The sequence below is a fragment of the Struthio camelus genome, chromosome 17 (genome assembly GCF_040807025.1).
Source record: "Struthio camelus isolate bStrCam1 chromosome 17, bStrCam1.hap1, whole genome shotgun sequence".
NCBI classification, from domain to species: domain Eukaryota; kingdom Metazoa; phylum Chordata; class Aves; order Struthioniformes; family Struthionidae; genus Struthio; species Struthio camelus.
This window is the reverse complement of record NC_090958.1, coordinates 5511187-5536821: the sequence shown is the minus strand read 5'-3', so window position 1 is coordinate 5536821 and position 25635 is coordinate 5511187. Positions and strand designations below refer to the sequence as shown.

The 25635-nt window shown below is 46.1% G+C and overlaps 1 protein-coding gene across 4 annotated transcripts; it reads right to left on the bottom strand.

Moving 5' to 3' along the window:
* Window positions 1-359: 359 nt before the first annotated feature.
* FBXO21 (F-box protein 21) lies at window positions 360-25028 on the bottom strand. 4 transcript variants are annotated; one of them, XR_011135112.1, is made up of 13 exons: window positions 24556-24808; window positions 22125-22260; window positions 19924-20018; window positions 17649-17770; window positions 15644-15790; window positions 14664-14797; window positions 14274-14410; window positions 13273-13449; window positions 12334-12466; window positions 9561-9751; window positions 8422-8579; window positions 5054-5304; window positions 1929-2066 (listed from the first exon to the last, which is right to left on the bottom strand). XR_011135112.1 is itself a non-coding variant. In XM_068911224.1 (12 exons), the coding sequence occupies exons 1-12, from the start codon at window positions 24843-24845 to the stop codon at window positions 5126-5128; spliced, it is 1638 nt and encodes a 545-aa protein (XP_068767325.1). In that variant the 5' UTR covers window positions 24846-25028; the 3' UTR covers window positions 360-5125. The 4 variants fall into 4 exon arrangements, 3 of the variants coding, with proteins under 3 accessions (XP_068767325.1, XP_068767324.1, XP_009673220.1); XM_068911224.1 differs by lacking the exon at window positions 24556-24808 and adding an exon at window positions 24817-25028 and having other exon boundaries at window positions 360-5304; XM_068911223.1 differs by having other exon boundaries at window positions 360-5304; window positions 24556-24827.
* Window positions 25029-25635: the final 607 nt, after the last annotated feature.

The following is a 25635-nucleotide window of genomic DNA, read 5'->3' as shown; positions in this document are numbered from 1 at the left end:
GAATCCCCCCCCCCCCCAAAAAAAAAAAAAAAAACCACACAAGAAAGGGAGAAAGACAGCCCTTTTCGGGACAGAGCAAGGTGGCGGGGGGGGGGGGGGGCAAGGTGGCACAGGGGCCCGGCGGCGAGGGAAGAGGCTCCAGAAGGGAGGCAGGCCGCGCAGGGCACGCACCCAGGCAGCACCGATGCAGGGGCGTGCGTTGCTGTGGCGCTTCAGCTCCCCGCTAGACTCGCTTCCTGCACTTGCGGTGACACGTCAGCCTCCCACGCTCGCCGGGGAAGAGAAGAGCCACCAGCGACAACACAGCGTTGCTAAAAAGCACACGCAGCTCCCAAGGTGCAGCAGGATTTGGCAGTAGGTAGCAAGTCAGTATGTTTTATTTTTTAAAGCTAAGTATAAACAGGAAAGGGATCAAATCATTTCCAGTCACCAGCTGTCCCCGATCCTCAGGAGAAGGGTACAGTAAAAGAGCTGTTTAAAAAAAAAAGGGGGGAAGGGACAGGGGGGAACTCAGGGGACCCAGGCTCCTTATCAGCAGGCAGGATGTCGTGCCAGACGCTGCTACTCTTTGGGCCTGGCTCAGTTGATTCTTCATCTTTACCCAGGCCTCCTCCACATCCAAAGGAGGAGGGTCGGAGACAAGTGCAAAGGCTCACGCTCCTGTGAATCTGAAGGCAACCTCCTGTGAATCTGAAGCTGGCCTTACTTTGAGCAGGGGAGTGGGAAAAGGGGAGAGCGGACCAGAAGGAGGTCCAGGAGTCTCCTTCCAACCTAGAGCAGTTTGCTTCCTCCTTTCACCTTCCCAGGCTCAGAGGCAGAGTCCCAAAAGATAGTCTTCCCAAGGCCTGAGGCAGGGCTGGCTGGTACAGGGCTCCTCGGGGGCTCGGCCTTTTTTTTGTTGTTAGGGTTTTTTTGTTTTTGTTTTGTAAAGGAGGGTGATAAACAGCCAGATGCCATGCCCTCAGCTCCGCCAGCTGTGCAGGCACCCAAGGGTGCATCCCCCCTGGCCCTGGGGTTTGCAATGTGTCCAGCTGTGCTAGAGGCATTTCCTAAGAGGATGCTGCCATACAATTCATCATCCCTCTCCCGCCCCAGCCCTGCTGGCAGGTGCAGAGGTCAGCTTTGCTGGTAGAGGGCCATGAGTAGTGCTTTGGTCTTTCTCAGAGGTGTTGCCCTAGAGAGAAGACAACCTTCTGAGGAGGATGTCTCTCCAAAGCCCTCACTCTCTGCTCAAGAAACTCAGTACCTTTTATAACATACTTCAATTTTCTGTGAGGTGTGACTGGAAACACGGGACTGGTCCCCACAGTAGACTGAGCCAGTGACTCGCAACACCACTGCTCTAAACCAGCCCACCCCACTGCTGCTCATCCACTCTCTGTGCAGTTGTCCCCCTGCCCTGCCACCTCCTGGCCTCCTCCTCCTTCCCTATGCATTTTTCTTTCTTTCTCCTCAAGCCTTCAGAAAGCCATTCTAACATGATAGCACCCTAAATATTCTGTCCACGGGACAGATGGCTGATGACATGGAATGAAAAATGAGAAGACAACATCAGCGCAGCACAAGACTCACTCCTCTGTCCCAAGGGGACCCAGAACCAGAGGATTTTGCTGCTGCCCCAGACCAAACAGGAATGGCTTTCTGTTTGGTGGGAAGGCTGGTGAGCAAAGTCAGACAACACAAGGGGGCAACAGTTCCACCTGCCCCAGAAAACAAAGCATCCCTTTTTTCAAGTGAAGCCTGCACAGACACAGCAGAGGACAAACCGTGATGTATATGCATAAATATATATACATACATATATATAAAATCTCTAGCATATGTACATTCTCGCTGACCCAGACATTACTCACAGACACAAAACTTTTGGGATGCACTGCTCTCTTCTCGGGGAAACTGTGACATCAGTGAGGCTGCTGTGAAAACATCTGTGCTGCCATGAGGGGACGAGATGGACAGAAGAGACAGATGGAAGAGCCTCCTGATGCACAGGTGAACACCTACCGCACGACCTCCGTCAACCCAAAGAGATGTTTCTTGGCTGTGCTGGACCTCCGATGCTCACTCTGCTGGAATTAATGTGCATTTTAAGAAGCTGCTCAAGCAGGGATAGGGAAATTTCCTTGTGTTTGTTTTCCCTGGCTGCTTTGGATGCTTGGGTTGACGCCTCCCACAGCTGCAAATACTTACGTGGGAATTCCTCCTCAGTCAGACCAAAATTGCACCCAGCTCAACTCACAGCATGCAACGGAGCCTATCCCAAAGTCAGCGACAGGAACACAGAATGAGGTGGCTGGCATACTTCACCCCTCAGGAACAAGTAGGGTTAGCCTTTACATATATACATTTTCCTTTGGCTGTGTCTGAAGACCCAAAATTGTCTTGGACCCTGTGCTGCTGATGTTGTGCAGTTAACACTGAAACGCCTTCAGCATCGTCCGAATTTGGCACGTACAAGGATGTGTCAGTGTACCTGGACAACACGAAGGCCCATATAACCATGCACTGATGTTTTTCAGGGTCTTGGTCTGCACAGCAAAGCCACCTTCCGTGGTGCTATATGAAACCTTTCTTTCATCATTGCCAACTGACATTTGGCTGCTCTTTTTAGTGTGGTGGCAGGCAGACCTGTCTGAAGACAACTGAGATTCTCTAACTACATCATGTTTGCAGAACGGATGAGAGGTTTTATTTAGCTGTCAGGCTAACTAGGCTGCCTGTGAGCTTAATCACTTGTAGTACATCTACCCACTGTTGCATGATAACACTCCTTTTGCGCTGGCTGTTACGCCCCATGCAAAAATGGAAACGGTTAACCCTGCAGCTGGGCAAAGTGTGTGTGAAGCACAGTCAGGAGCAGTTCTCACACTTCCCCCTGTCCAGACTCTTATCTAGAATACAGAGTGCCCCAGCAAGATGGGCATAACGAGCTCCACGGGCTGCTCTGGGACCCCTATCATCTTGCAAAGTAAACAGCACATTTTCAAGTGGATTAAATATTTATGTCCAGCAGCAGTTTTTGGAGAAACTTTGGCCAGCTTTGTGCTGACTCCCATGGCTATTCTATGGCACAGTTCTACTTGGCATTCAAACAGCACCTTTTGCTAAGGACTCTTAAGAGCTTTATATATGGTAAACCTCCTCGTGTGCTCAAGAAGGACAAGATGTCAACAGACTGCCCATTTGGCAGAGGGGAGCACAAAGCCTCAGGAAACTCAGGGACATATTTGTTGTCACACAGCGAGGGCCATCAGAGCTGAGGTTGGGAATGGAGAGGCCCAAGCCCTGCTCCTCTGTGCCTACTCTCAGCCACCACACAAGTATTGTGACCCAGCAACCTCATTCTCTACCCTACCTCCTAATTAGGAGTCTTTTGTAATCTGCTTCAAGAGTCTACTCCAACCCTTGGAAACAAGAGAGATGGATTTTGTTCAAGATTTTACCCAATATTTCCCTACCTTGCTCTCATTTGGATCCAATCTACTCCTGTGGAAAATCTAAGCCTCCCCTGCCCCCCACCCACCAGGTTCATTTCAGTCTAGACTTCCTCAAAGACACTACTTGGAGTGCAACCATCTTCACCATTTCTCAGCACTAACCACGCAGCGTTGTTCTTCCTAAAGCACCAAGATTCCGGCAGACCACCTCTGCTCCACCGAGAAAAGCGCTCGGCTTTCAGCATTTATTTCTCCTATTTAACCAGGGCTCAGTATTTCAAAAGGATGGCACGCAGGTCAAGTGTCCTCTCAAAAGGAGGGGTACATGACTGAGTACATACCTGAGTGTTATAAAGGACTAAGAGCATCCATCTAACTCTACAGGGCACAACACCTAGTCCTCACCTCTGACATAACTACTGTGTTGCAGCTACATAATGAGAGGAGACATTAGTTGCAGCTGGCCTACAGCCTTTGCTCAGAAACCACAAAGCTCGGTCTATATACGCATGGAGTCACTCTGCAACCTATCCTGCCTGAACTTAGAGGAAAACCCTTTAGGTCTTGTTGGTCTTGGTTTAGCAGCCCTGGGCTGCTACAGCTCTTCCTTTCTGGGTATCGGAATATGTACACCCTCCTCTCCGCCCCTAATAGTCCATTCTCTTTTGGCAGAAAGAAGGTGGCCTCAAGCTGCAGGCATTAACATCTCTTTTTCCACATCTGGTTTGGCCGATTCCAGGGTTGGCCAGTTTCCTTGCACAGTCGTGATCCCACTGTACTGAATAAATACCTATAGATCAGAGACTACAGTGACTAGAAGCTCCCCACAGGTCAAACAGTCACGCCAGCACTGACCTCAAAGCTTCCACAAAACACTAACGTGGTTCAGAGATGTCTTGGGAGCACGCGCAGCTGTGCTGCGGCTCCCACCTCACACAAACACACGTTATGAACGGACCAAAGAACAAGGGTAAGAACGTGGGCTGGGTGCGTTCCGCAGACGCAGGAAAGGGTTATGAGCTCCTCTTCCGCACTAGGAGAGTTTGTACCATCCACGAGTTGGTCAACTGGATTTCAGAGTTACCACTACACTTGCCAACCGAGGGAGCCTCGCTGGTTCCGTTTTTGTTGCTGGGACGCTTGCCAGGGCCCCTAAGGATGTTTAGAATAGGAATGGTAGCTCTGTGAACAAGCAGACTACAGAAGCAAAACCTGAGCAAAAATTCAGACCGGAGAAGACAACAGTGAAACGTAAGAGATTTTAAAATGATCACCAGCATGAGGTACTCATTAAAAAAAAACACTGCAAGGACAAGCAACTTCCTTCTCTGGAAGAGAGGGTTCTTCCTTACTCCACAACAGGGATCTCACTGTGTCAACAGTCCAGGCAAGACAATCACACAACAAAAAGCATGTGCAAATCCTTCCTAAAGGACAACGTGCTTCCTAGCATGACCGTCCCTGCAAGAGCCTTACATCTGGCCTCAACTACCAATACGTCCCTGTGCCTTTAGGCCAATAGGGGCACGCAGGCAACGAAAAGATGCTATAGCACCGGTTACAAAGTGCAATGCAGTTCCCAATACGTTAAGCCAAAGGATTGTCGCCAAACTTGCCTTCCGGGCAATTCTCGTAAAGAGGATAAAGCTACGCTCCAGCTGCTTCTGTCCTCGCAATGTCTTTTTCACTCACTCCTTGCCTGAACTGTAGATCTTCTGAACTGTGGCACGTGTCAGCTCCAAATCCTCCGGGTACCGAATTTCTAGCTCGGTATTTGGTAGGTAGTGAATGCCAGTAAACTCTGAAAAATAACGGCCGATGTCTGGGTGAGGGATCTCCCGAGGCTCAGAGTTATATTCCAGGTTCTCTGTCAGGAAAGAAAAGAATCAGTTATCACTACATGAAATGCCCTGCTACAAGGAAATAAATCCTGCACTTCTCTGGTCTTTATGCCTCAGAGCTCTGGAAGTACTGCCTCTTGACCATTAAACAAAACAAACCTCAATCCAGGAAAACAAGCGTGCAGTATGCCAGTGCGATTGCTTACTAAGCCTCATCTCCACTTCCTAACGGATGCTCACACCATTTACTAGTAGCATGAAAAGTTTTTACACTGGAGAACCACATTTCCTGCCTGACGTTAGGCTAGAGCAGCAGGATGCTGGCCTGCTACAACTCTGCTGGCCACAAGCCTTTTTCCGTGCAGGGCACTAAGTAGCACAGAGAGACAACAGGGAGGGCCAGGAAACAACCTGATGCTCCTGTCACTACCAGCAGGGAAAAGCTGCAGCACTGGGCTCTGATCCCCCACGTCCTACGGGAGATCAACTCCAAGGAGAGATCCTTCTCAAATGCTCCAAGGCGAGGCTGACTGCACAAAGTTGTCCTGATGGAAAACCCTAGAGCGCCTTGTCCCTCTAAGTCACCAGCATGGATTTCAGCCATGTCTCGCACAGCAAAATTAACTTCTCTAAAACCAAACTTCCCGCAGTAAGAAAAAGTCCCTAAGATCAACATGTTGATTCTTTCCCAGAGCACCCCACTTCCTCCTCCGTACAAGAAAGGTGACAACTTAACTTGATTAAACACAGCTGTTGAACAACACAGACAAACGCTAGCACTACAATGCAGAGCTGACCCAAGCCAATGGCCCATGTGCTCCCTCATTGTTTGCTTAAAGCAGTGTGGCTGAGAGGCAGCCCGGGAGTAAATCACAAGTACAGGTGCCCTGCAGCAGTCCCAGAATGACGTCATTTTCTCCAGCGCATTGCCAGGTACACAGGTAAACACAAAAATTTGCCTAAGTCAAACTCTGACTTACCTACAAGGCAGGTGCAGGGACGAGACGGAACACAGAGAATATAATTCAAGAATAATCTGAAACATATTCAGGTCACTACAGAGAGCGCACGCAAGTCATGTCAATCCATACAGGCTCTTCCAAGCAAGCTGCACTTTGCTAACAACTACCACGTGTCAGTGTGTGCATCTAAAAGCACGAGAGCTTGCTACCTCAGCAGGCTGGTACAGTCCTACGGCCTTGCAAAGTACTATTTTCTTGTACTACACAGTTGCAGAAAGTGATTTATGCTCTGATAAGCTTTACAGAAACACGCCTGAGCAGTGAGTTGCGTATGAAGTGACACACACAGCGACTTAACAGAAGCTGGGGGACTGGGGAAAGGCAGATTGAGGCAAGGGAGGTTCACCACTAGGCAGGGTGTCTCAGAAATATGCTGACTAGCAGTTTTGGAACCACAGGGACTTGACCTGTGCTGACACAAAACAAAAGGAAAGGCAAGAGAGAACAGGTGAGATACCAATCTCACTGCATAAAACAGGTGTTTTGGAATTAGCTACAGCTCAACCTATGAACATACAGGTAGGACTCAGAAACCAAAGTTGGCATTACTCTTGAGCTGGTTAGATAAAACTCTGCGTGTAGATTTGTTTAAGATTCTTCCAGTAAAAAAAAAAAAAAAAAGTCATTCCCTCCCCAAACTCACATCTACAAGTTATGAAGCAAATATTTCCCAAATGACTGGAGGATATATTTAAGAGGAGATACTTAACAGACAGGCAGGGAGGTTTCAGGAAGCAAGGACAAAAATCCTCAGTTTTCCCCAAGAAATATCAAAACTCTTGGAAGCCACAGAGATGACAGTGCCAACCTACAGCTTAGCTAAAAAACACACTGCGCTCTGGAATCAGCCGGCATTATACTTGCTTATAAACAATTGGAGAAAAAAAAGAAAAGAAATAAAAATAGATGACTCAGTCCCAGAAGCACTCGTTGACAATTATCCAATTAGTTTCACCAATCTGTTGCACAAAACAATTTTTGTTTCTTAAGACTCTGAAGCTAAACACCGCCTAATACAAGCAATGAGGCGGAGCTGCACGCATTCTGGGTCCTCACTCCATCTTTTTGGACTACTGAATATAAAGTAAATTCAGGAAAAATCAAACACACCTGCACAGTTTACTCCTTCAAAGATAGGAACAGATCCTCCTGTAAAACCACCTCTTGCTCCCATGTATGGGATCAGAATGTGTCAGGGAGCACCCTCTAGTGAAAGAACTGAACTGCATTTTGTTCGAGCATTTCCTGTTTAGAGGCTTCCGTGTTTTCTCTTACAAGAGAGAAAACCTGCCAGCTGGATGGAGGAGAGGAGAACACAGAGGAGAATAAGCCCGAGACAAAGAAACCCTCTGCTTACAATGGACGGAGTTAAGGTCATACTTTATGGAACCCGAGCTGCGTACTTCCTATGTCCCAACCTCACACTTGGCCAGCAGATAAGACCTTGGGCTTTTTGTCATTGGTGGGTTTTTTCATTTGTTTGTCCTTAAACGGTATGCTGCATCATGAACAGGCAATAGAGATTTCTGCACCTCTTGGCATTTGTGATGAGACATTTATTTTTGTCCCATTCTCATTAGAGATGGCACTAAAAGCCACACTGTCCATACTCCCTATGAATGTGATCTTGGCACATTCAGTCTTGTGGTGAAAGCTGCTCAGAACTACGCTCTAACAGGTAAAATCAGCACACTCTCTCAGTGGATCCTATTCTGAGGTCCTGCCCAAAGCACAACTATAATTTCCCAGAGTGAGAGCCGCAGGTTTCAGCAAAAGCTGATTCAAGTCTTTTAAAAGTGGCAATCATGCTTTGGACATGATTCGTTTTTATGGCATAAACCATGTATTTCTACAGTAAGAGGGGGGATTACGCCAAAGTGGTCCTTAACTTTCCTTCCCAGCAGTACCGATCTCCTCGAGAGCAAACAAAACAGGCCATGAATTCAAGATCGTTTTCCTTTCTGCCTCAATCTTAACTTACAGTTTATGCTTCATATTAATCATTTAAACATCCCTTTCAGTGCAGCCACTAGCACAATTCAAATATTTGACACTGCAGAGCTAATTCACCCCTTCTATACTTCTGAACAGACAGCATACACAGGAGACTTCTTTGCTCACCTTGAGCAGCGTATCTGCAAGAGCCATCTTCCACCAGCACATTGTAGAAAGGCTGGTGAGGGCCATGTGGAAAGCTGTGGACATTCATATTTCGGATCCATTCATGCCCCATCATGCAGGCGGGATCCCAGCCGTAGATCACGCAGTTATAGCCATATCTAATTAAAAAGATTACACCACAAAGACCATGAAAACTTCAGAGTCAGCTCTCTTCCTCAAGGGTCATTCAGCACAAACAGGATAGACGCCTCCCACGAGTAGGCACATGATGGAGAAGAGAAAAATTGATACAAGAGAAGTGTGGGCACCTGTGTGTATGCCTTGGGGATGGGGGAAATGGCTAGGAGTAACTGGGTAAATAGACTGAACAAACAGCTGAGAACAAAGGGAAACCAAATTTGAGACTGAGACATCAGCAACTGGGAGAACAGGAAATAAGACACAGGGAGGGAACAAGCCATTCTACTGTGCTGTGCAAGTACTTTTGTTCCTGTTACAAAGACATGGTAATCCCAGTATTGAATTCCCAGACACAAAGCCAGCATTATTTTCAAAATTTTTTAAGTGATTAATTGTGAGGTTTCATAACTGTCACTGCAGATGCCCTAAAACATGTTCCAGATGTCTTGTTGAGTCAGAGCAGAGGCCAGGGGAACACAGTGCTGGCATGTCTTATTCTGGCAGAGTAGTACAGGAACACAAAGCCTCTGTGCAACGTGGGAGGAAGGTAATAATAGTACCACAGGGAAAGATCCATAAGCGACCTTATGAGCCTTACCACATCTTATGAAGTTGCTTCTGTTCCACCACTCCTCTAGCAATTCATTAACTGATTACTGATGCTTTTTTGAGAGCTTTGTGCTGTGGTAGTTTTACCTATGTGACATATGATGGCTCAGACGAGTTACCTCACAAACCTCTCTGCAAGCAAACAGCAGTGAATATGCTTGATCTCTCAAGAGACGGGAGAAATCTGCTCCCGTTTCTCTAAGTGACATGCAACACAGATGCATGTGCCTGGCATTTTCTTTTCCAGATATCTCCTTGGCAGATAAAATCATGTTTCATTTCTGTCAGAACAAACACTGCATTTGTTATAGTGCAGCCTGCTAACACAGGGAAGGTTTGGAAGAGCTCACCTCTTGTGTTTCATAATCAGCCCGATAGAAAAGCAGACTTCTTTGTGCTTCTCATCTGATCGGTGCTTCACCTCAGGGCCCAACTCCTCTTTCCGGCGCTCAATATGCTCTAGAGTATGTTGAACTAAGTATCCAACGGCCCCATGTTGGGATGGGTCCAAAGCCTGAATATGTTGCAAGATGTCCAGAACCTTCAGCAACCAAAACAAGAAAACAGATTCAGAACAAGTCTCTACAAGCAGTCCACCACTTACAGGCACGTACAGATACGCTTCTCAAGTTAGTTGGGTCTAAGTTCCCAGGCCTAGAGATCCACCACATATGAGCTCTTCACACAGGACTGAGGATCTTTGCTCTAGCTACACAGTCTCAAGGAGTTCTTCACAGCTGCTTAGCCTGAAGAAACTGCAGGCAGTTCTCTCTCTTTCTGTTTGTAAAGCTCCCTACTCCCAAGAAAGGTCACTGCTGAGCAAAATAACTCCCTCAAACTGAGGTCATATGAGTTAATCACGTCACATTCTGCAACTACAGGGCATCAAGGAGACCATTTCAAGGTTCCCAAGACATTAAGAGAATGCTGTTCCTACTCTCCTGAATTGCTGCCATGAAGCAACTCCAGACGATTCTGCTGTACTTGAGAACAAACATTTCAGTTAAAAAAAATTTCCCTCAACATTTCTGGAGGAGAGTGGCAGAGGAAGAAGAGGGCAGCCCAGGAGAGGGAAGTGCAAATAAACTAGCTGTGCTGTGAAACAATGAGCAAGAGGCAGAAAACCTGCTTGTCTCAAAGTGTCTCAAGAATACTAACTTTTAAAGTATTCTCAAAGTAATAAGACTCGTAGATCCAGAATACCAGGTTACCAACACCCTCGGGCACAACGTCAGACCATCAGGGCACGACAGCTGCTGCAAAGTTTGTTAAGAGGCTGGCAGTGCAAGTTTTACTCTTTTTTCCTCCCCGCATCTTACCAAAACCCTCGCCTAAATAGGTTAGGGAAGGGCAGATACATCTGTCCCAACATCAAATACCTAAAGCGCTGCCTTAGCACCAAAACTGGAGATCTGACACAGCTCAGCACCTGGGAAGAGGACTGTCACCTTGATCACCTGCTGGAGGCTTTGGCTGCCTCTAAGTTTTGAGCAACAGGGAAAGCAAAGAGAAATACAGATGTGAGGCTGCTCAGCAAGAACGTCAAGCACAGGTTCAAGAAAACAGACTCGGAAGAACAGAGGAGTAATCAGATATGAGAAGAGGAAACAGCTCAGGTTTCTTGGGCATCTTAATTCAGCTAGCTGGCATCTTAGTGCCTTAAAAAGGACGTTAAAACCAAAAACATTATAGAAAGGGGAAGCTAGGTAGCTCTGCTTGACCCCTAAGATTTTGTACCAGTTTCTACAAATACGGTAGACCACTGTCAACACTGGTGGATTCTGCTCTGTTGGACATACAGTATTCTCTGGCTAACTAGGGTTCCATCTAACAGCCTGGAAGGAGTGGCTGCATATGAGGATGCAATACTGAAAAGCCTAGCTATCACTAAAAGAAGTTACTATTTTCATTGCGTCTGGCAACCTGGTGCAGAGAAACCATAACATAAAACTCAGCCATGGGGTATGCTACTTATTCCGATGGTCGGCAAATCACAAATATGTCAAGTGCCAGTGCTTTACAATCACACTGCTGAGTACCATAAAGGGGAAATTCTTTCAGTGTTTCATTTCGCTGTCCCCTATTCAAGTACATCTGCTATTTCAACTCAGTGAGTCTGCACACAATTTCTTAGTTTGGGCTGCCTTTTTGTGTGCGTGTGTGGACTCTAAAACTTGCTATTTCTTTCTCATGGCAGCAAGCAAGCTTAGCACGTAACCGCTTCAGAAGGAAGGCAGCTTTTCCAGCAATCCCATTCTTCAGTCCATTTAGTGGGAAGAGCTTTGCTGTCTTGCTCAGCTGTCCTGGATTCTAAACGATACTTCTCCCCCCCCCGCCCAAACCTAACGTTTGGATCTGGCATAGGCATTGCCCAAGTGCATAAGCTTCACTGAAGCAGCGCAGGAAGTTTTGACTTTGGAACACCCTCTGCTATAGTGAGGCTCTACAGAAATGACGACTGTTTTGAGTTACATGTTTCCTCCCTGTGCCTTCCTCAAATTTAGTGAGGGGTTCAAGTGACCCAGACAACTTTCAGGTGTGTGTTCCTTCTCTGCCACTTTCACAAGGTGATAGGACTCAAGTTTCAAGGCTGAAGGCAATATTAATATACCTGTCCCTGTGTTGTTTTTTTTTTTTTTTAAGTTGCCTTTTCACAACAATCACTGATTACGTGGCTAAGGCTTCCTGTTTGTAAAAGATAATATCTTATACATTTTATGATAAGGTAATCACTCTTTTTGCATAATTCCAGCAAGAATTCTATCATCACTGTAATCTAGGCGTAAACCATATAGAATGCTCTTGCATCTTACAGCTTCAGCTTGAAGTCCACAGTATTGGTTTCAAGATAAACTGTCAGACCCAGGCAGTAAATCTTAACTTACGATTCAGACTTGAGGCTGTTCTCAAGTCTCCCCTAGCGCAAGCAAGAAAGAATCATCCTCTTTCCTTACTTTATATAGTAGGAATTGATTCTCTCAAGCGTGATAACTCGTTCAATTGCATTTATTACAGTAACAACTTGTGGCAGGCTATAATGCAAGCTGATGTAGTCCAAAAATCAATAACTACTGTTAATAGCGCTTAGCCTATCAGAAAACATATGACCGAGTGGCAAGGTACCTTTTCTGGCCAGATTCCCAGGTGGAAGTATAACCTAGCCTGGAGCATTAGATGCTGCACATTGTCCGGATACATGGCCAGGTACAGATCCAACGAGTCTCTCAAGAGTTGATAAGATGGATCAGTGCTTTCTCTGCCAGCAAAAAAGAAACTCAATTGTAAGGCTAGCTCTCTAACCCCTATCCCTAGTACTCCAGCACATAGAGAGAGCCATCAAAAACGATGCTACCCAGTACTGGTACACTCATTCAATAGGAGTGACTTCAGGGCTGACTATTGCTCCTTACCTCCACTAGCCTCCTCAGAAGGAAAGACGCTACACAGTTGCTAGCCAGACTCTGCCCTCCCACTTCTCCAGTAGTCTACTTGGTCAGATAACCCTGTTCAGAGAATTCTCTCTCCAAGTCTTACGTTCACTTCCTTTTAAAATTTCCTTTTGTTCCCCTCGCTTAATTACAGCTAAAGCAATTCCTTTACTCTGATTTCTGCCTACTACTACTACTTCAGAAAGGGATTAAGAAGGGCTTTGGAAAATAAAAGACACTTTCAACAAACAACAACAACAGCTCCTTTGAAATTGCCCGTTTGAGCACGTGGGTTGTCTAACAGATCACGATGAAGGTCTCTGCCCTCAAGGGAACAGTGGATAGTCCTTTACAGTTCTCAGCAACTTTTCACATAGAAAAAGTGATGTGTTCATTTTCTCGAGTGAAACTAGTTTTACTAAATATTCTTGCTTCCACACAATACTGCTGCAGGCGATTAAGAGCAACTAAACACTGCAACACAATGTTCATAGTTTTCAAGAGATTACCTGGCGTGACTGATACCTTAAGGCACTCAAATACTGTTAAGAAGCAGTATTGGGTATGCAGACAGTATATTTCGGGTTCTCTTTCACAGACTTCACAGGCCAGATGATCCTCAGTTTCAACTCACCGCTTTCCAAGGTTTAAGAGATTTCCCACCATACGCTGCAAGACCTCCTTGGAAGACACCACTCCATAGAACTCCTCGGTCACATGGTGGCCGATGAGGTACTCGCACTCCTTCACCGTCAGCTGCTTCCCCTTTCCAAAGGCATCGATGTAGGTGTAGTCAAAGATATCTGTGCTTCTAATGAAACATCAAGGAAACTACACTGTAATGATGCGTCTCCCGTTAAACTAGGATTACCTATTTCTGCTCTCCTCTAAGTGCTTTCAAGCTTGGGTTTAAAGCAAGTATCATTCACGTCTCAGCTCCCTCCTCATATAAGATGACCTGCTACCTTCTCTCTTCTCCTGCCTCCTTCTTCAGATAAACACAGGTGGGAACAGACAGAGCAATTAAATGGACTTTTTCATTCCATTACACCAGTTCTTCAAATATTTTTACGTTTGCTGTACCTATTGCTACATTACATTACAAAGACGCGTTGGAAAGCACAGCAGAGCCCATGCCTACGGCATCTGAAGCATAGCCCCAAAAGGGGTAGATATAGACAAAATCATTGTTCTCAATTAGACTGCTGAGGTCATTCACAAAATACAGATTTCTGTAAATTAACTGTCACCAGGTTAGAGATTCCCTGCACTGATTTAGAGAATTAAATGAGTGCACAGTACAGCAGCAATCACCTCTAGCAAATGTTCTGTATAAAAGGTTAAGTGAAATCAGCGCTTTTCTCCTACTTAATAAAATTATGAAAAACTGAAAAGAAGAAAAAAACATTGCCACATGATTGTTATTTCACACTCAGGAAATTTGTTACAGTTCATTAACAGCAGGGCTGAGCTGAGCTCTGGGAGAACTTTTTTAGAGGTCTGATCTTTTCCTCAGCATAGGTTATAATTACAGACGGAAAATAATTAAGCATTCTGGTATAGGTACGGAGCTGTAAATGATTTCTGGCTTTTATTACTGTGGACACAACTTCTGAAATTTAGTGGACCACTTACCCTTCTTTCCCTTGACACCATCGCAGCAGAAAATGACTAGGGAAGTTGACTGGTTCAAGTTTGACTCCCAGCTGTCTGGCAATTGTTAAATAAAGCACAGACAAACTGATTGGAATTCCTGTCCTGCGAATCAAAACCTGGGGGAAAAGAGTGTGGGATATTGAAAAAAAAATTACAAAAAAGCAAGGTTTGATTTCACTAATACAGAACATTTAGTGCATGTTCTGTCAAGTCTCTGTATTTAAAGACGACATCATGCTGAGTTTACAGCAAGTTATTCTTTCGAGAGAAAACTATTTGCCTGACATTCGGATAACCCCCTTCACCCCCCTCCCAAATCAAATGTCTCAAGCCTTGCAGCCTACTAGCGTTTGCCCAACACACACGTACCTGATGAATGTATGAATTCAGGGAGTTATAGTAATCCAGTTCATTTCCTTTGTATTTTAGCTGCTCATATAGGACACAATTCATAGCATCAAGTACCTGCTGCTGAAGCTCCACTTCTGGAATCAAGGCCTCTCCTAAAAAACACACACAGAGCAATAAAGGCCGAGAAAATAAGTGTATTTAACCTTCATGAGGCAACAAGCCTCATACCATAATTCATGCGGACTGAGAACACAAGAGAAATATCTCAGTTCAGGGAGTCAAGAGACTGGCTGGAGGTGACCGTGGCAGCACAGAGCCCTACCGCTCCACTCACAATGTGGCCTGGCCCAGGAGACTGCCCTGCAGCTCAGCTGTGCAACAGTGCTGCCTTGCTTCCTCCCACGGCTGGAGAACTGAATCATAACCATCCCGCGCCAGCACAGCGCTGCAGCTGGACATGTGACACGATCCAGGCACGGGAGGTACATTTTTCACTGCTCAAGAGTCCCAGGTTGGCCACCCCAGACAGGCAGTCATTCTCTCCTTGAAAGAGAGCAAACACTAGAGAATGCTTTTGCAAACCAAGGAGCAAGAAGCTGCCTGACCTTTGGTGATCTTAAAACACACATCTTTTCTATCGTTGCTAGCTTTCCAAGCCTTGCAAAAAAGAAGAGGCTGCCCCACAGCCCTGCTTTCTCTGGCTGCATAGCAGGACTACTTAAGACTTCAGTGGTGAACAAACGCTCCCCCACACCAAACTTTTGCCTAGAAAACATCAACGAGACAGACAGACAACCCTGATCTACTGAGTTTCTGCAGCTGAACAAAGGGCTGTTACCTGCATGAAGGTTAAGCAGGTGTCAGAATCCATTTGCAAGGGGATTTAGGGACAACAACTATTTATGCTGCAATAACTCAACAGCTGTTTCACCTTGTCTGCCTGTATCCAGAGACCTGCAGAAACGTTCTGCAGTAAAGCCTATGTTTCTGTACAGTACCTGCCTTGGAAGCCAAGCTGGGATGACTTGGATTTTTCGTCCGCAGGACTTTGCGCACTTTATCCGTGATATCATCGACCTGTGCCTGGACACTTTTTAGGCAAATGTCTGATAGAGGGTTACAGTATTGGTCAATTAAAACAGCACCTGGAAAAAATAAACTACATAAGAAATAGGACTTCAGTTCTTTCTTTGTTTAGTTTTATCTACCCTAAATTGCAGCTCTATGGCACAGAACAGGCAAACACAGCATCTCCTGTTCTGACACACGAGATTTCCTTTTTAGTTTGTATAGAAATATGAACCCAATATTCAAAAGCAAAGAACAAGTCAACATGATAACTGCCAATAAAAATGCAGCAATTTCACTTTGGCAAGCATACATTTAGCCTCAAGATTTCAAACGTCACGACATGTCACCTCCTGTTCTTCTGACAAACCCAGTATTCCCCTCTCCGCCATCTCGAAAGGGAAAGCAATAGAGTTGTACATCAAGCAGGTAAGTTGTGTTAGACCAGGTTTAACCAGCCAACTCTCCTGCAGCTCTCTGCATCTCCTGGCATCCTCCCAACTTGCAATGTTTCTAATCCAGAGCCTCACATAATCTCAGCTTCGTCTCTACTTCAGCTCTGATTTCTTTCTGCCACACCCTCAATCACTGTTTCTCTTGCTCACTGTTCCCTCTTCTGCTATGTTCATCTTTCTCTTCCATGCCTGGCTCTCCATCTTCATTTCAGAGACCACTATAACAGAACAGAACAAAAAAGAACTTTCTCAGAATCCTCTCCTTGCTGTCTTGTCACCACTGCTCTTTCTAAAACCTCCATACTGTTCAACTGTTGGAATCAACTACATTCACCTGCAAGAATTTTGCACAGATCATGCCTCTTTCAGCTCCCTAAAGGGTTTCATTAGTGCCTCCATGCTAGGGGGATATCAGCAGGGCCCCAAGCCACCTCTTTTTCCCTCGTGTCCCCCATGCTAGCCAGGTGAAATCTCACACAGGTGTATCTATTGGTGCTTAATCGCATCTGCATGGCAGACAAATGCATATATTTAGGGCCCATATGATAACCCACATAATTAACCATCCTGGATATTTCCAGAAAAAGGCCACCTTTGGGTTTCTCCTTTCTTGCCCTAGCATAGTCCCTTCTCAAAGTCTACTAACACTTACAAGAACCAGTTTTGGTGTTAGAGACTCTTCTTTCCTACGGCCTTTGAGATGTATATCAAGAGTAACAGACAGACAACGTTGTCTGTCTTCTACAGACAACGGCAGATTTCAGCACATTCAGAATACTGCCTTCTCCATAGTAAGCCTGAAGTAGAGAAAAACACACCAGACTGAGGGCATGAGTTGCAGAAACGCCTTTTCTTCCTTTGCAGCAGCATGCACGTGGCTGGACATCTATCCATTACCCAACTCTACAGTACACAGTTACAACAGGACAGTGATCAAATAGCTCTCAAGAGAAAGTCACAGCACATCGGCTAGGAGCTGCTAAAACTCACCCTGCCTGCAGCTGGTTTCTTACCCACATCTTAGAAGCTCTTGGAAAGGAGGGTAGGGAACTGGCTAGAAATCAGACCAGTTGTTCTGAAAGGCCACACTCAGCCCATGGGCCACAGTTACAATGCTTCTACTCTGTCAGCTAAACAGGATGCTAATAACTGCTGGTCTCTTCAGTACGTTGTTCAAGAGGTAAAGGTAAATGTTAAAACATGTCTTCCATTGCTTCTCTACTCACCCGTCCATGCACAAGTATTCAAGCGTACAGCACTGACAAAAGCTAATGGAATCTTGATATTCTGATGCAACTCTAAGCACCTACTGTAAGTTTTTGAAGAGCTCCTGGACACCAAAAGTCCAAATCTAATTCTGAGTCTCTCTCCAAAGGCTAGCTGAAATACAAGCAAGGAAGCCTCTCTCCAAGTAAAACAGCAGCGGTGGAAAGCTGTCGTTCAGTGTTCCTCATGGGGTTTCTGCCAGGAGACGACTTACCCTCCAAAAAGGACTGCTGATCAATAGGGCGTTGAAGATACTCCTTCAGATTTTTTAATATATTTTGTTGCCGTAGGAAGTATAGAATTTTCTTTGCATAGTACTTCCAGGTGAGACACTTCCTGCATATTTAAATACAAAAAAGTATTGCCCTAAACAAGCACTTTAAGGGTGAACATTTGGTTTAACTTTTCCAGTGAACACAAGTTTACAATTTAGACTACTGTTTTTCTAAACAGGACTGACAACACCACTATCACCAAAGAGGCAAATGTTAAGTGCAGACTCATTCTCAAAATAAACACACCTTAAGACATTTACAAGATATTACTCCTATCAGCTCTGCTTTTCATCCTATCACTAACATAACGTTCTGAGAAGATACAGTCTCATGGGACACAACACAGATTCCGATTAAACTAGCTCAGGAATATCTGATTAAGAGCCTACATTTCATTCATAAAACATTATCTTCTGTTTGACTCTGGATCCACTCAGAACACAGTCTTAAAATACCCTCTCACAGTTAAAGAAATCAAGGAGGCACATGAACATAGGGCCAATGGTATTCAGAAGGAAAAAAAATCCCCAGAGCAAAAACACTCTGTTATTCTGAAAAGCCATGAAGAGATCAACAGCTGACTTGTAGGTCAGGCAATACGAAGCCTTAGAGCTGATACAGTAGAGGCCCTTCAGTTTCTAAATTAGTGGGCAAAGGCAGAGCACCCCAGAAAAAGCAGTAGAGAGCTGATTACTATCCAGGTAACGTCTGAAGGTATCACCTGAAATATAACGGACCAACTTAGAGGCATTTAAAGCTAGACAATCCCTGGTCCTTAGTAATGGGTTACCCAAAGCCTCACAGAACACTGTTACACCAAACGGTTAGGAATGGCGCAAAGCCCCTGCCCCCCAAAACGAGGGAGAATTATACTGATTCCTAGGCACTGCTATTGCCACGTCTTTAAAACAAATCCCATTTGCTTCTTCAGAGACATGCCTCTTCCCCTGCTTGCTTTTCCTCTGCTCCTGATCACAGGACAGATCAGTCTTCCCCATCCTGCTGAACAGGAGAACAATCAAACCTCATAACACTTTATATACTTCCAATAAATTGGGATGCTCAATAGGGACAACTGCTTTATTCGGATATCTTCCAGGGAAATGATTTAGCCTAATGCTCCTGAATGGCAATGACTCTAGCTTAATCAGGGTGTAATTAGCATCAATTCTGCTTTATGAGGAGGCATTTGGCCAGTGCAAAGGCTCTAAAGCCTTTTAACCAGTTGTCAAATGAGAGATGTTTAGTCCCAGTTTAAATAGAGAATTTACAAAATGAATGTGAAAAAGCAAAAATGAGATGACTGTAATTCCAGCTGATGTCTTTTCAAGCTCTACTAACAGCCCCTTTAATCAAGGCTATTAGACTCCATTACGAGCAATCTATTGCTGCTTCATGTCACAGTGAAAGCAGCCTGGTTTACATGCCACCAACAGAAAAACCTTCAAGTGAACCAACGACTTATCTTGCTCAGGGTTAACCACGGTAATAAGAACACCTAGGCAGAGGAGAACCAGAAGTTTTATTGACCTGCTTGGCATTGCACCCACGTGAATAATTTACAGAACTGCAAATTTCGCAAGGGCTCAGTTAAACTCTCTTGTTTATTTTGGGACAAAAATTGTACCAACTTGCTAAAGCTAAGAAAAGCAACAGGAGAAAACAAGGCTCTGGTTTCATGATACAGGGATTTATGATGACAGTCCTGACTGAAGGGTTCCTGCTTTTCTCCTGTGCTGCTGCAGCAAGCCACCTCTTCAGTTATGTCAACATAACTGTCTCTGGGACCATGCTGTAAACCAGTCCAGCAACTGATGCAGGTAAAACATAATAAAACAAAAAATAACCAACAAACTCCCACCCCTGGGAATTCCTTAAGCCAGTGGCTACTGCAGAGAAGAAGGTACATGGAACACGTCCTGAGAGACATCGTGCATTTGCAAAGAAACAAGCAAGCAACAGATAGCAACCCAAAGCTAGAGGACCTCCTTCTTGCAGAAATTTTTACATGGTTTCTTCTGGGAATATTAAATCTGTTCTGAAACTAAACACAAAGAAATACCTCCGAGCCTCAGGAAGCTAGGGAATATTGGTTTCTAAGAATGACCAAAATCACACAAGTTGAAGTTAGGCATCCACCACAGCAGAGTTTTCCTTTAACTTGCTAGAGGAAAAAAATCCCTTCCATTTCAAATCCCTCTCACTTTTGCTCACCTTCCTTCCATGTTAAGGATACACATCAGCTCATCCTCAAAAAAATGACTTGGACACTCAAGAGTCTCAATGTCACTGAATCCATCGCAGGGGACCTGTCAAAACAGACGCCGAGTTACGTACAGCACAAGAGACTATTCTTTAAGTAACTATTTCATAAAAAGTCTCCAAACCAATTTTCTATGACATAAAAAAAAAAATATTTAAGATGTTCAAAACATCCAGCTCACCATGTATTCACGGCCTCCACTCAACGGATTTATTACAAGGCTCCTTTGAGACGCAGTAGCAACCTCCACCAACATGAGCTAGTTACCAGAGCAGCCAGCACTCCCACAGAGGTGCTTGGGCCAGCCCAGGAGTACTGGGTCCTACGTAGGCTGGGCCCAAGCTGAAAGCAAGTTTAAGGCGGAATCAACTTTTGCCTGCGGTCAACTGAACCTCTACATACTCTCTCTGGTTTAGCAGATTGCTACTGGAGGGAGGAATGAAGGAGCAGACCACAGGTCACAGCCTCTATAGTTCCGCCAAGTAAGCGGGAGAAGAAGGACAAGCCAGCCCCCCAGTTAGCGCTAACTCAGAGTTACCTTGGAGACGATGCGGTTGGTGCACTGAAGGGTCTCACATCGGGTGCCTGTATTGACAAGAACATACCCGACACCTAGAATAGGATGGAGGTGGGCTGTGGGGCAGCAAAAGAGCTAGAGAAGTTCCATTTTGGTGACATGTGGGATTTATTTTTGATATGATTTTGGTTGGTAGTTAGGGTCTCTTCTTTGGAATGGGCATGAAGCTGCCTTATGCAGCGAGCAGGACAGAATCTAGAAGTCAAAATGAACAAAAATGCATACTTCAGACCTTGCAGTTGCAGGGATTCTCATGCAAGGGCCTTTGTCTCAGCCTCAGATCTTTGATTAAAAACCTCATCTGATTAAGCAACGCTTGACATGTGCTAACCAGGAGTTTCCAGTGTGTTGACCAAACTGAATTCTTTGGAACAACTACTTACGTATCTATACTCAAAAAAGATATTTTCTTCCAGAATTTGGAAGAGAATTGGGTTTTTTTTTTTTTTTAAAAAAACTTTGGCTTAACTGTAACAAATCTTTTTGTTACAAAATCTTTTTGGATGTTGCTGAATGATCCCTCAATATATGACTGCAGTAGGTGAAACAGGACTGCAACCTAGGAATCTCTTCTCCCAGTTAATTCCTTGACACACATTTTTCCGTGGTCAAACATCCAACTTCTGCAGATACAGTGGAAATGTTCAAAAAGGACAGGTAAGACATACCCATCTCCCAAAACCCTACTGGCCCCATGGCTTTTCTCTTCAGGGTTGAAAACCTGGGTGCCCACTTTCTCTTAGAATCAGATAGAGGATTTCAACATGGGTCTTCTGTACTTTTGGGGAATCCTCTACTGTACCACAACGTATTTATAAAGGAGCTGGAGGAGGGGTGGCCAGCACCAGCTCAGCCATGTAGGGGCCATAACCTAAACTTTCTATTTCAGCAAAAATTATCAGCAGCGTTTATGCTCATTTCAGAGAACTCCAAGTTGACCCAAACTGTATAGCTACCTAAAAAGCACAGCCATCAACTCAGCAAACAGATAATGAAATAACAGTTGTCCCACATGCAAAATAAGTGCTCTCTCTGAGAGACAAGATTTTCACTTTATTTTTTACATTGAATGCAGAAACATCTTGGTGCCATGGCTGGGTAAAGAACTTAAATAACATACTTTCCAATTCAGTGAAACTATCATGCCTTGGTTCTATTTTGACTTCTGACAACTCACAGAAGAGCATACTCTTGCACAAGGTCTGCAGTGAGATAAACTGATAGGCTGCGGTATGCATAAACAAACTATCGGTCCATCAGAAGTTGCTGAGTTCCTAGAGCCAGGTCTGAACACGGGGCAACGAGCAGAGAGCTTTTAAATAGGCTCCGAGACTCCCATTAGCAGCTAAATGTGATATCCAGAGTGTGCTTTAGACCCTGTGCAGTTTTTATCTTTGGATTTTTTTTCCCTTCCATTTTAGCTGGTGGTCTAGCATTCTCACACAAAGCGAGGCACTAAACATTCTCTGACTGGATCGCTGAAAAGATGAGGGGGAAAAAAGGGAAGACAAACTAATAAGAAGTACTAAACAAAAATAGCTAGGCTATTGCAAATACATAAAGAAGATTACTTACGTGTTCTGAAAAGAACCTTTTGGAGAATGAAGCTACAATTCTCTGGGCTTCTAGGCCTGCGTTGTGCCGTGCTTTGTATTCTTCAAGCCAGCTAACACCATCTGTTTGGCTATAGTACTTCAGTAACGATGGCCACCTATACAACAAGATATAAAGGCACACGTTCGTTAGTTAAGACTTCAATATCACGTAGAATCTCTAGAACCGTAAAACGTTCCTTATTTTAATCATGCGATTGGAGTAGCTGAGACACTGCTAAGACACAGTATTCCTTGTAATGTAATTTTATAAATTACTCCAAAGATTGACTCAAACATCAGAGCCTAAATCCAATGGATTTCATTTGAGTATTTCTGGTTATTTAAAAATAAACTCTCCTGCTGCCTATCAACAGTAAACATTAATAGAAAAACTCTGAAAGGTCCATTCTCCAAGTCTTTCAATATCTAAATATCCTAAGTGCTTTTGGGATTTCATTGAAAGCTTCATAAGATAGACATAGGTTTCACATCTGTAAGAAAGATGCAGTTTTATAATAAAAAATGTTTGCCATTCTAAAGATGGATTGCTTTTAAGCTAACTTGTCATCCAACAGAGCGAGAATTCATTGTCCTTTGTTCTTCCTACTACATTATGGGTCTAATTAAACAAATAAAGCTCCCTCTATTGTGCTTGCTGGTGGCAACATCTGCTGGAGGAAAAGAGAGAATTCTGAAATCAAATAGTGACAGCTAAATGTTTTTGCAGTTCATTTTTAATGTAAGAAATGAAAAAGCCTCTCCTGCAAAAGAAAGCTCTGCCTGCTTCTCTAAGTCTAGAAGTCCAAAAGCTAAAACACATTTTATAGCTTACTAAGAAATACTTGAAGGTATGTGACCTGAAAACCTATTTTCAGGTAATGGTTTGCATACTATTATTAGCAATACTTTTCCTAACAAAGCAGCATCACTACAGCACGAGCTACTATAATACAGCCCTATGCAATAAAACACAGGCCAGCACAGCAATACCCATGACTGTTCTGCAGGCACAAAGATCATCTGTGTTTAAAATATGAGGAAGAATCAGCACAGATGGGAATATTGTGAGCGGCACGGGAATAAAACTTGAAAGAGAGGTCTCAGGTAATTTACACGGACAGTTATTTCACATTTGGATACTCTGTCGGTTAATACTGTCGCTTTCACAAAGCATCACACCAGATATTCTTCTTTCATCTTTACATCAATTGTCTCAGCTTCTTTTCAGGCTGTTAATGCATACTTTTTAACATCACTAAGTAAGATTTATTACCCACTGACCAAAATGCATATAGTTGCGTCCATCCACGCATGGAAGATATTTTTTAGCTGACGGAAGATCCAAATACCCTGCACTTGCAGTTACATAACAAAGCCAAAAACTAACCAAATAACTTCACATTACATAGTAACCTTTCTCCTGAGGGGATCTCTAGCCCTTCATCTATCACCGAAACGCAGCCACGTTGTAGTGACAATTACAACCGTTTATTTTAGGACGAGAAATAACAATTTCTCCGGTTGAAGTTATACTGAAAATTTTAGGGAAATAAGACGCAATTACTGCAGATGGAATCCAGCCGGGACTACAGGGTCAATAACCAGCCTCCTGCCAAAAGCTCTATTATCAAAGGCAGAGGCGGACAGCACCGCGTACTAATCACCTACCACATTCAATTTCAGCTGTTGGCTCTGAATCATTTCAAAAGTTCAGGCTTGCTGCAGAAATTAGAGCCACTGAATCAGTGAAAGCATCTGGCCAGCTATCCCAAACCACAGCTCGCTGAATCGGAGAAGCAGTAATTGTTCAGTAGCCTTTTGCACAGGTGGAGAGAAAATAACCCTCTCATTTGAGCTAAGCTAAATTTCAGAAGCCAACCAGCAATTAGAGAAAGCAACACTGCGGCTTGTCCTGTGCCAAAACACCGACAAAACCAGGCAGCAGATGAGCGCACCCGATTCGAGACAGACCGGTGGCTCCAGGGAACGAGTGCTGCCTGCAGAGCTGCTGAAAGCAGTACGAACGGTGATGGCTGGGCTTCCTTCCCCGTTAAAACGCTTGTAAGAGGTGTCACCAGTCACAGCGCGGCTACGCCCGCATCAGGTCCCCTGCGGCCTGCGGGGGAAACTCAGGCCACAAGCCCTGAAAACGCAGCCCGGCCCCCGCAAACAGAGCCGTCCGCCCGCTGCCCAGCCCTAGCCCCGGGACGGGGCCGGCCAGCGGGCGCAGGCGGCAGCGGGCGGCCGGCTCCGGGGCCCCCGGCCAAGCCAGCGCCCGGCTCCCCGCTGCCGAGGGGCCGGCGCGAGGCCCTGCCGGGGGCACCCCGACCCCGAGATTTCGGCAGGCGCCGCGCGAGGCCGCGGGGGGAGGGCTGCGCCGCCGAGGCCGCGGTGAGGGGCGGCGGTCCCACCTGAGGCGGAAGCGCTCCCGCCACACCTGGCCGTGCGGCTGGCACGCCTCGCGCAGCCGGCGGCAGGTGCGCGACACGCGCCCGATGTCGGCGGCGCCCAGCACGTCGCAGCACAGGATCTGCTCCAGCAGCTCGCCCGGCAGGTCGGTGAGGCCCGTCCCCTCCGGCTCCGGCTCCGGCCCGGGCTCCGCCGCTCCCCGCGGCCCCCCCGCACCCGCAGCTGCCGCTGCCGCTGTTGCCGCCGCCATCTTGGATGTTTACCTGCGCGCCCCGCCCCCCGCGTCCGCCATCTCCCGCTTCCGCCGCCGGCGCACGGCGGAGGCGGGGAAACCGCCGGGGAGCGTCTGCCAAGTGCCGCGGCCCCGAGAAGCGCAAAGGGCAGCGCCGGCGCTTTGCCGGCCCAAGGGCAGCGGCGCCGCGCCCCGGGCACGCGGCTAGGGAGCGTCTGCCGAGTGTCGCGGCGCCGCCTCTCCGGGTCGAGGGCGTTGGCGGGGCCTAGGGAGCGTCTGCAAAGTTCGCGTCCTCGGGAGGCGCCATCAGCGCCCAGAGCGGCGGGGGCGGGAGGCCCGGGGACCCCCCGGTTCGTCCTGCCGCCCGTACGGGCTGTCGGGGGCGCTGGGACGGGGCATAAGAGACCGCCCTGCATGCCGGGGAGGCTGCAGGGAGCTCGGCTGGCACCAGCGCCGTGGGCCCATCTTCTCTGGGTGAACATGTCTGAGGTGACCCCTGCGGTCACACCGCTGCCACGTCGGAGGTGACTCCTGAGGTGACACCCCTGCCACGTTGGAGGTGGCCCCTGCGGTCACAGCTCTGCCACATATGAGGTCACCCCTGAGGTGACACTGCTGCCATGTCTGAGGTGACCTCTGAGGTCACACCACTGCCACGTCGGAGGTGACCCCTGAGGTCACACCGCTGCCATATCTGAGGTGACCTCTGAGGTCACACCACTGCCACGTCGGAGGTGACCATTGAGATCACACTGCTGCCATGTCTGAGGTGACCCTGAGGTCACACCTCTGCCATGTCAGAGGTGACCTCTGAGGTCACACCGCTGCCATATCTGAGGTGACCTCTGAG

Bases quoted from the DNA above. Each gene is read 5' to 3' on its own strand.
- FBXO21 (XM_068911223.1), bottom strand. From the start codon at position 24,803: ATGGCGGCGGCAACAGCGGCAGCGGCAGCTGCGGGTGCGGGGGGGCCG. The intron at 13,450-14,273 runs GTAAGTGGTCCA...ATGTTTCATTAG, and splicing joins TGGTGTCAAGGGAAAGAAGG to AAGCACAGATATCTTTGACT. The intron at 8,580-9,560 runs GTGAGCTCTTCC...CTTTTTAATTAG, and splicing joins CTGATTATGAAACACAAGAG to ATATGGCTATAACTGCGTGA.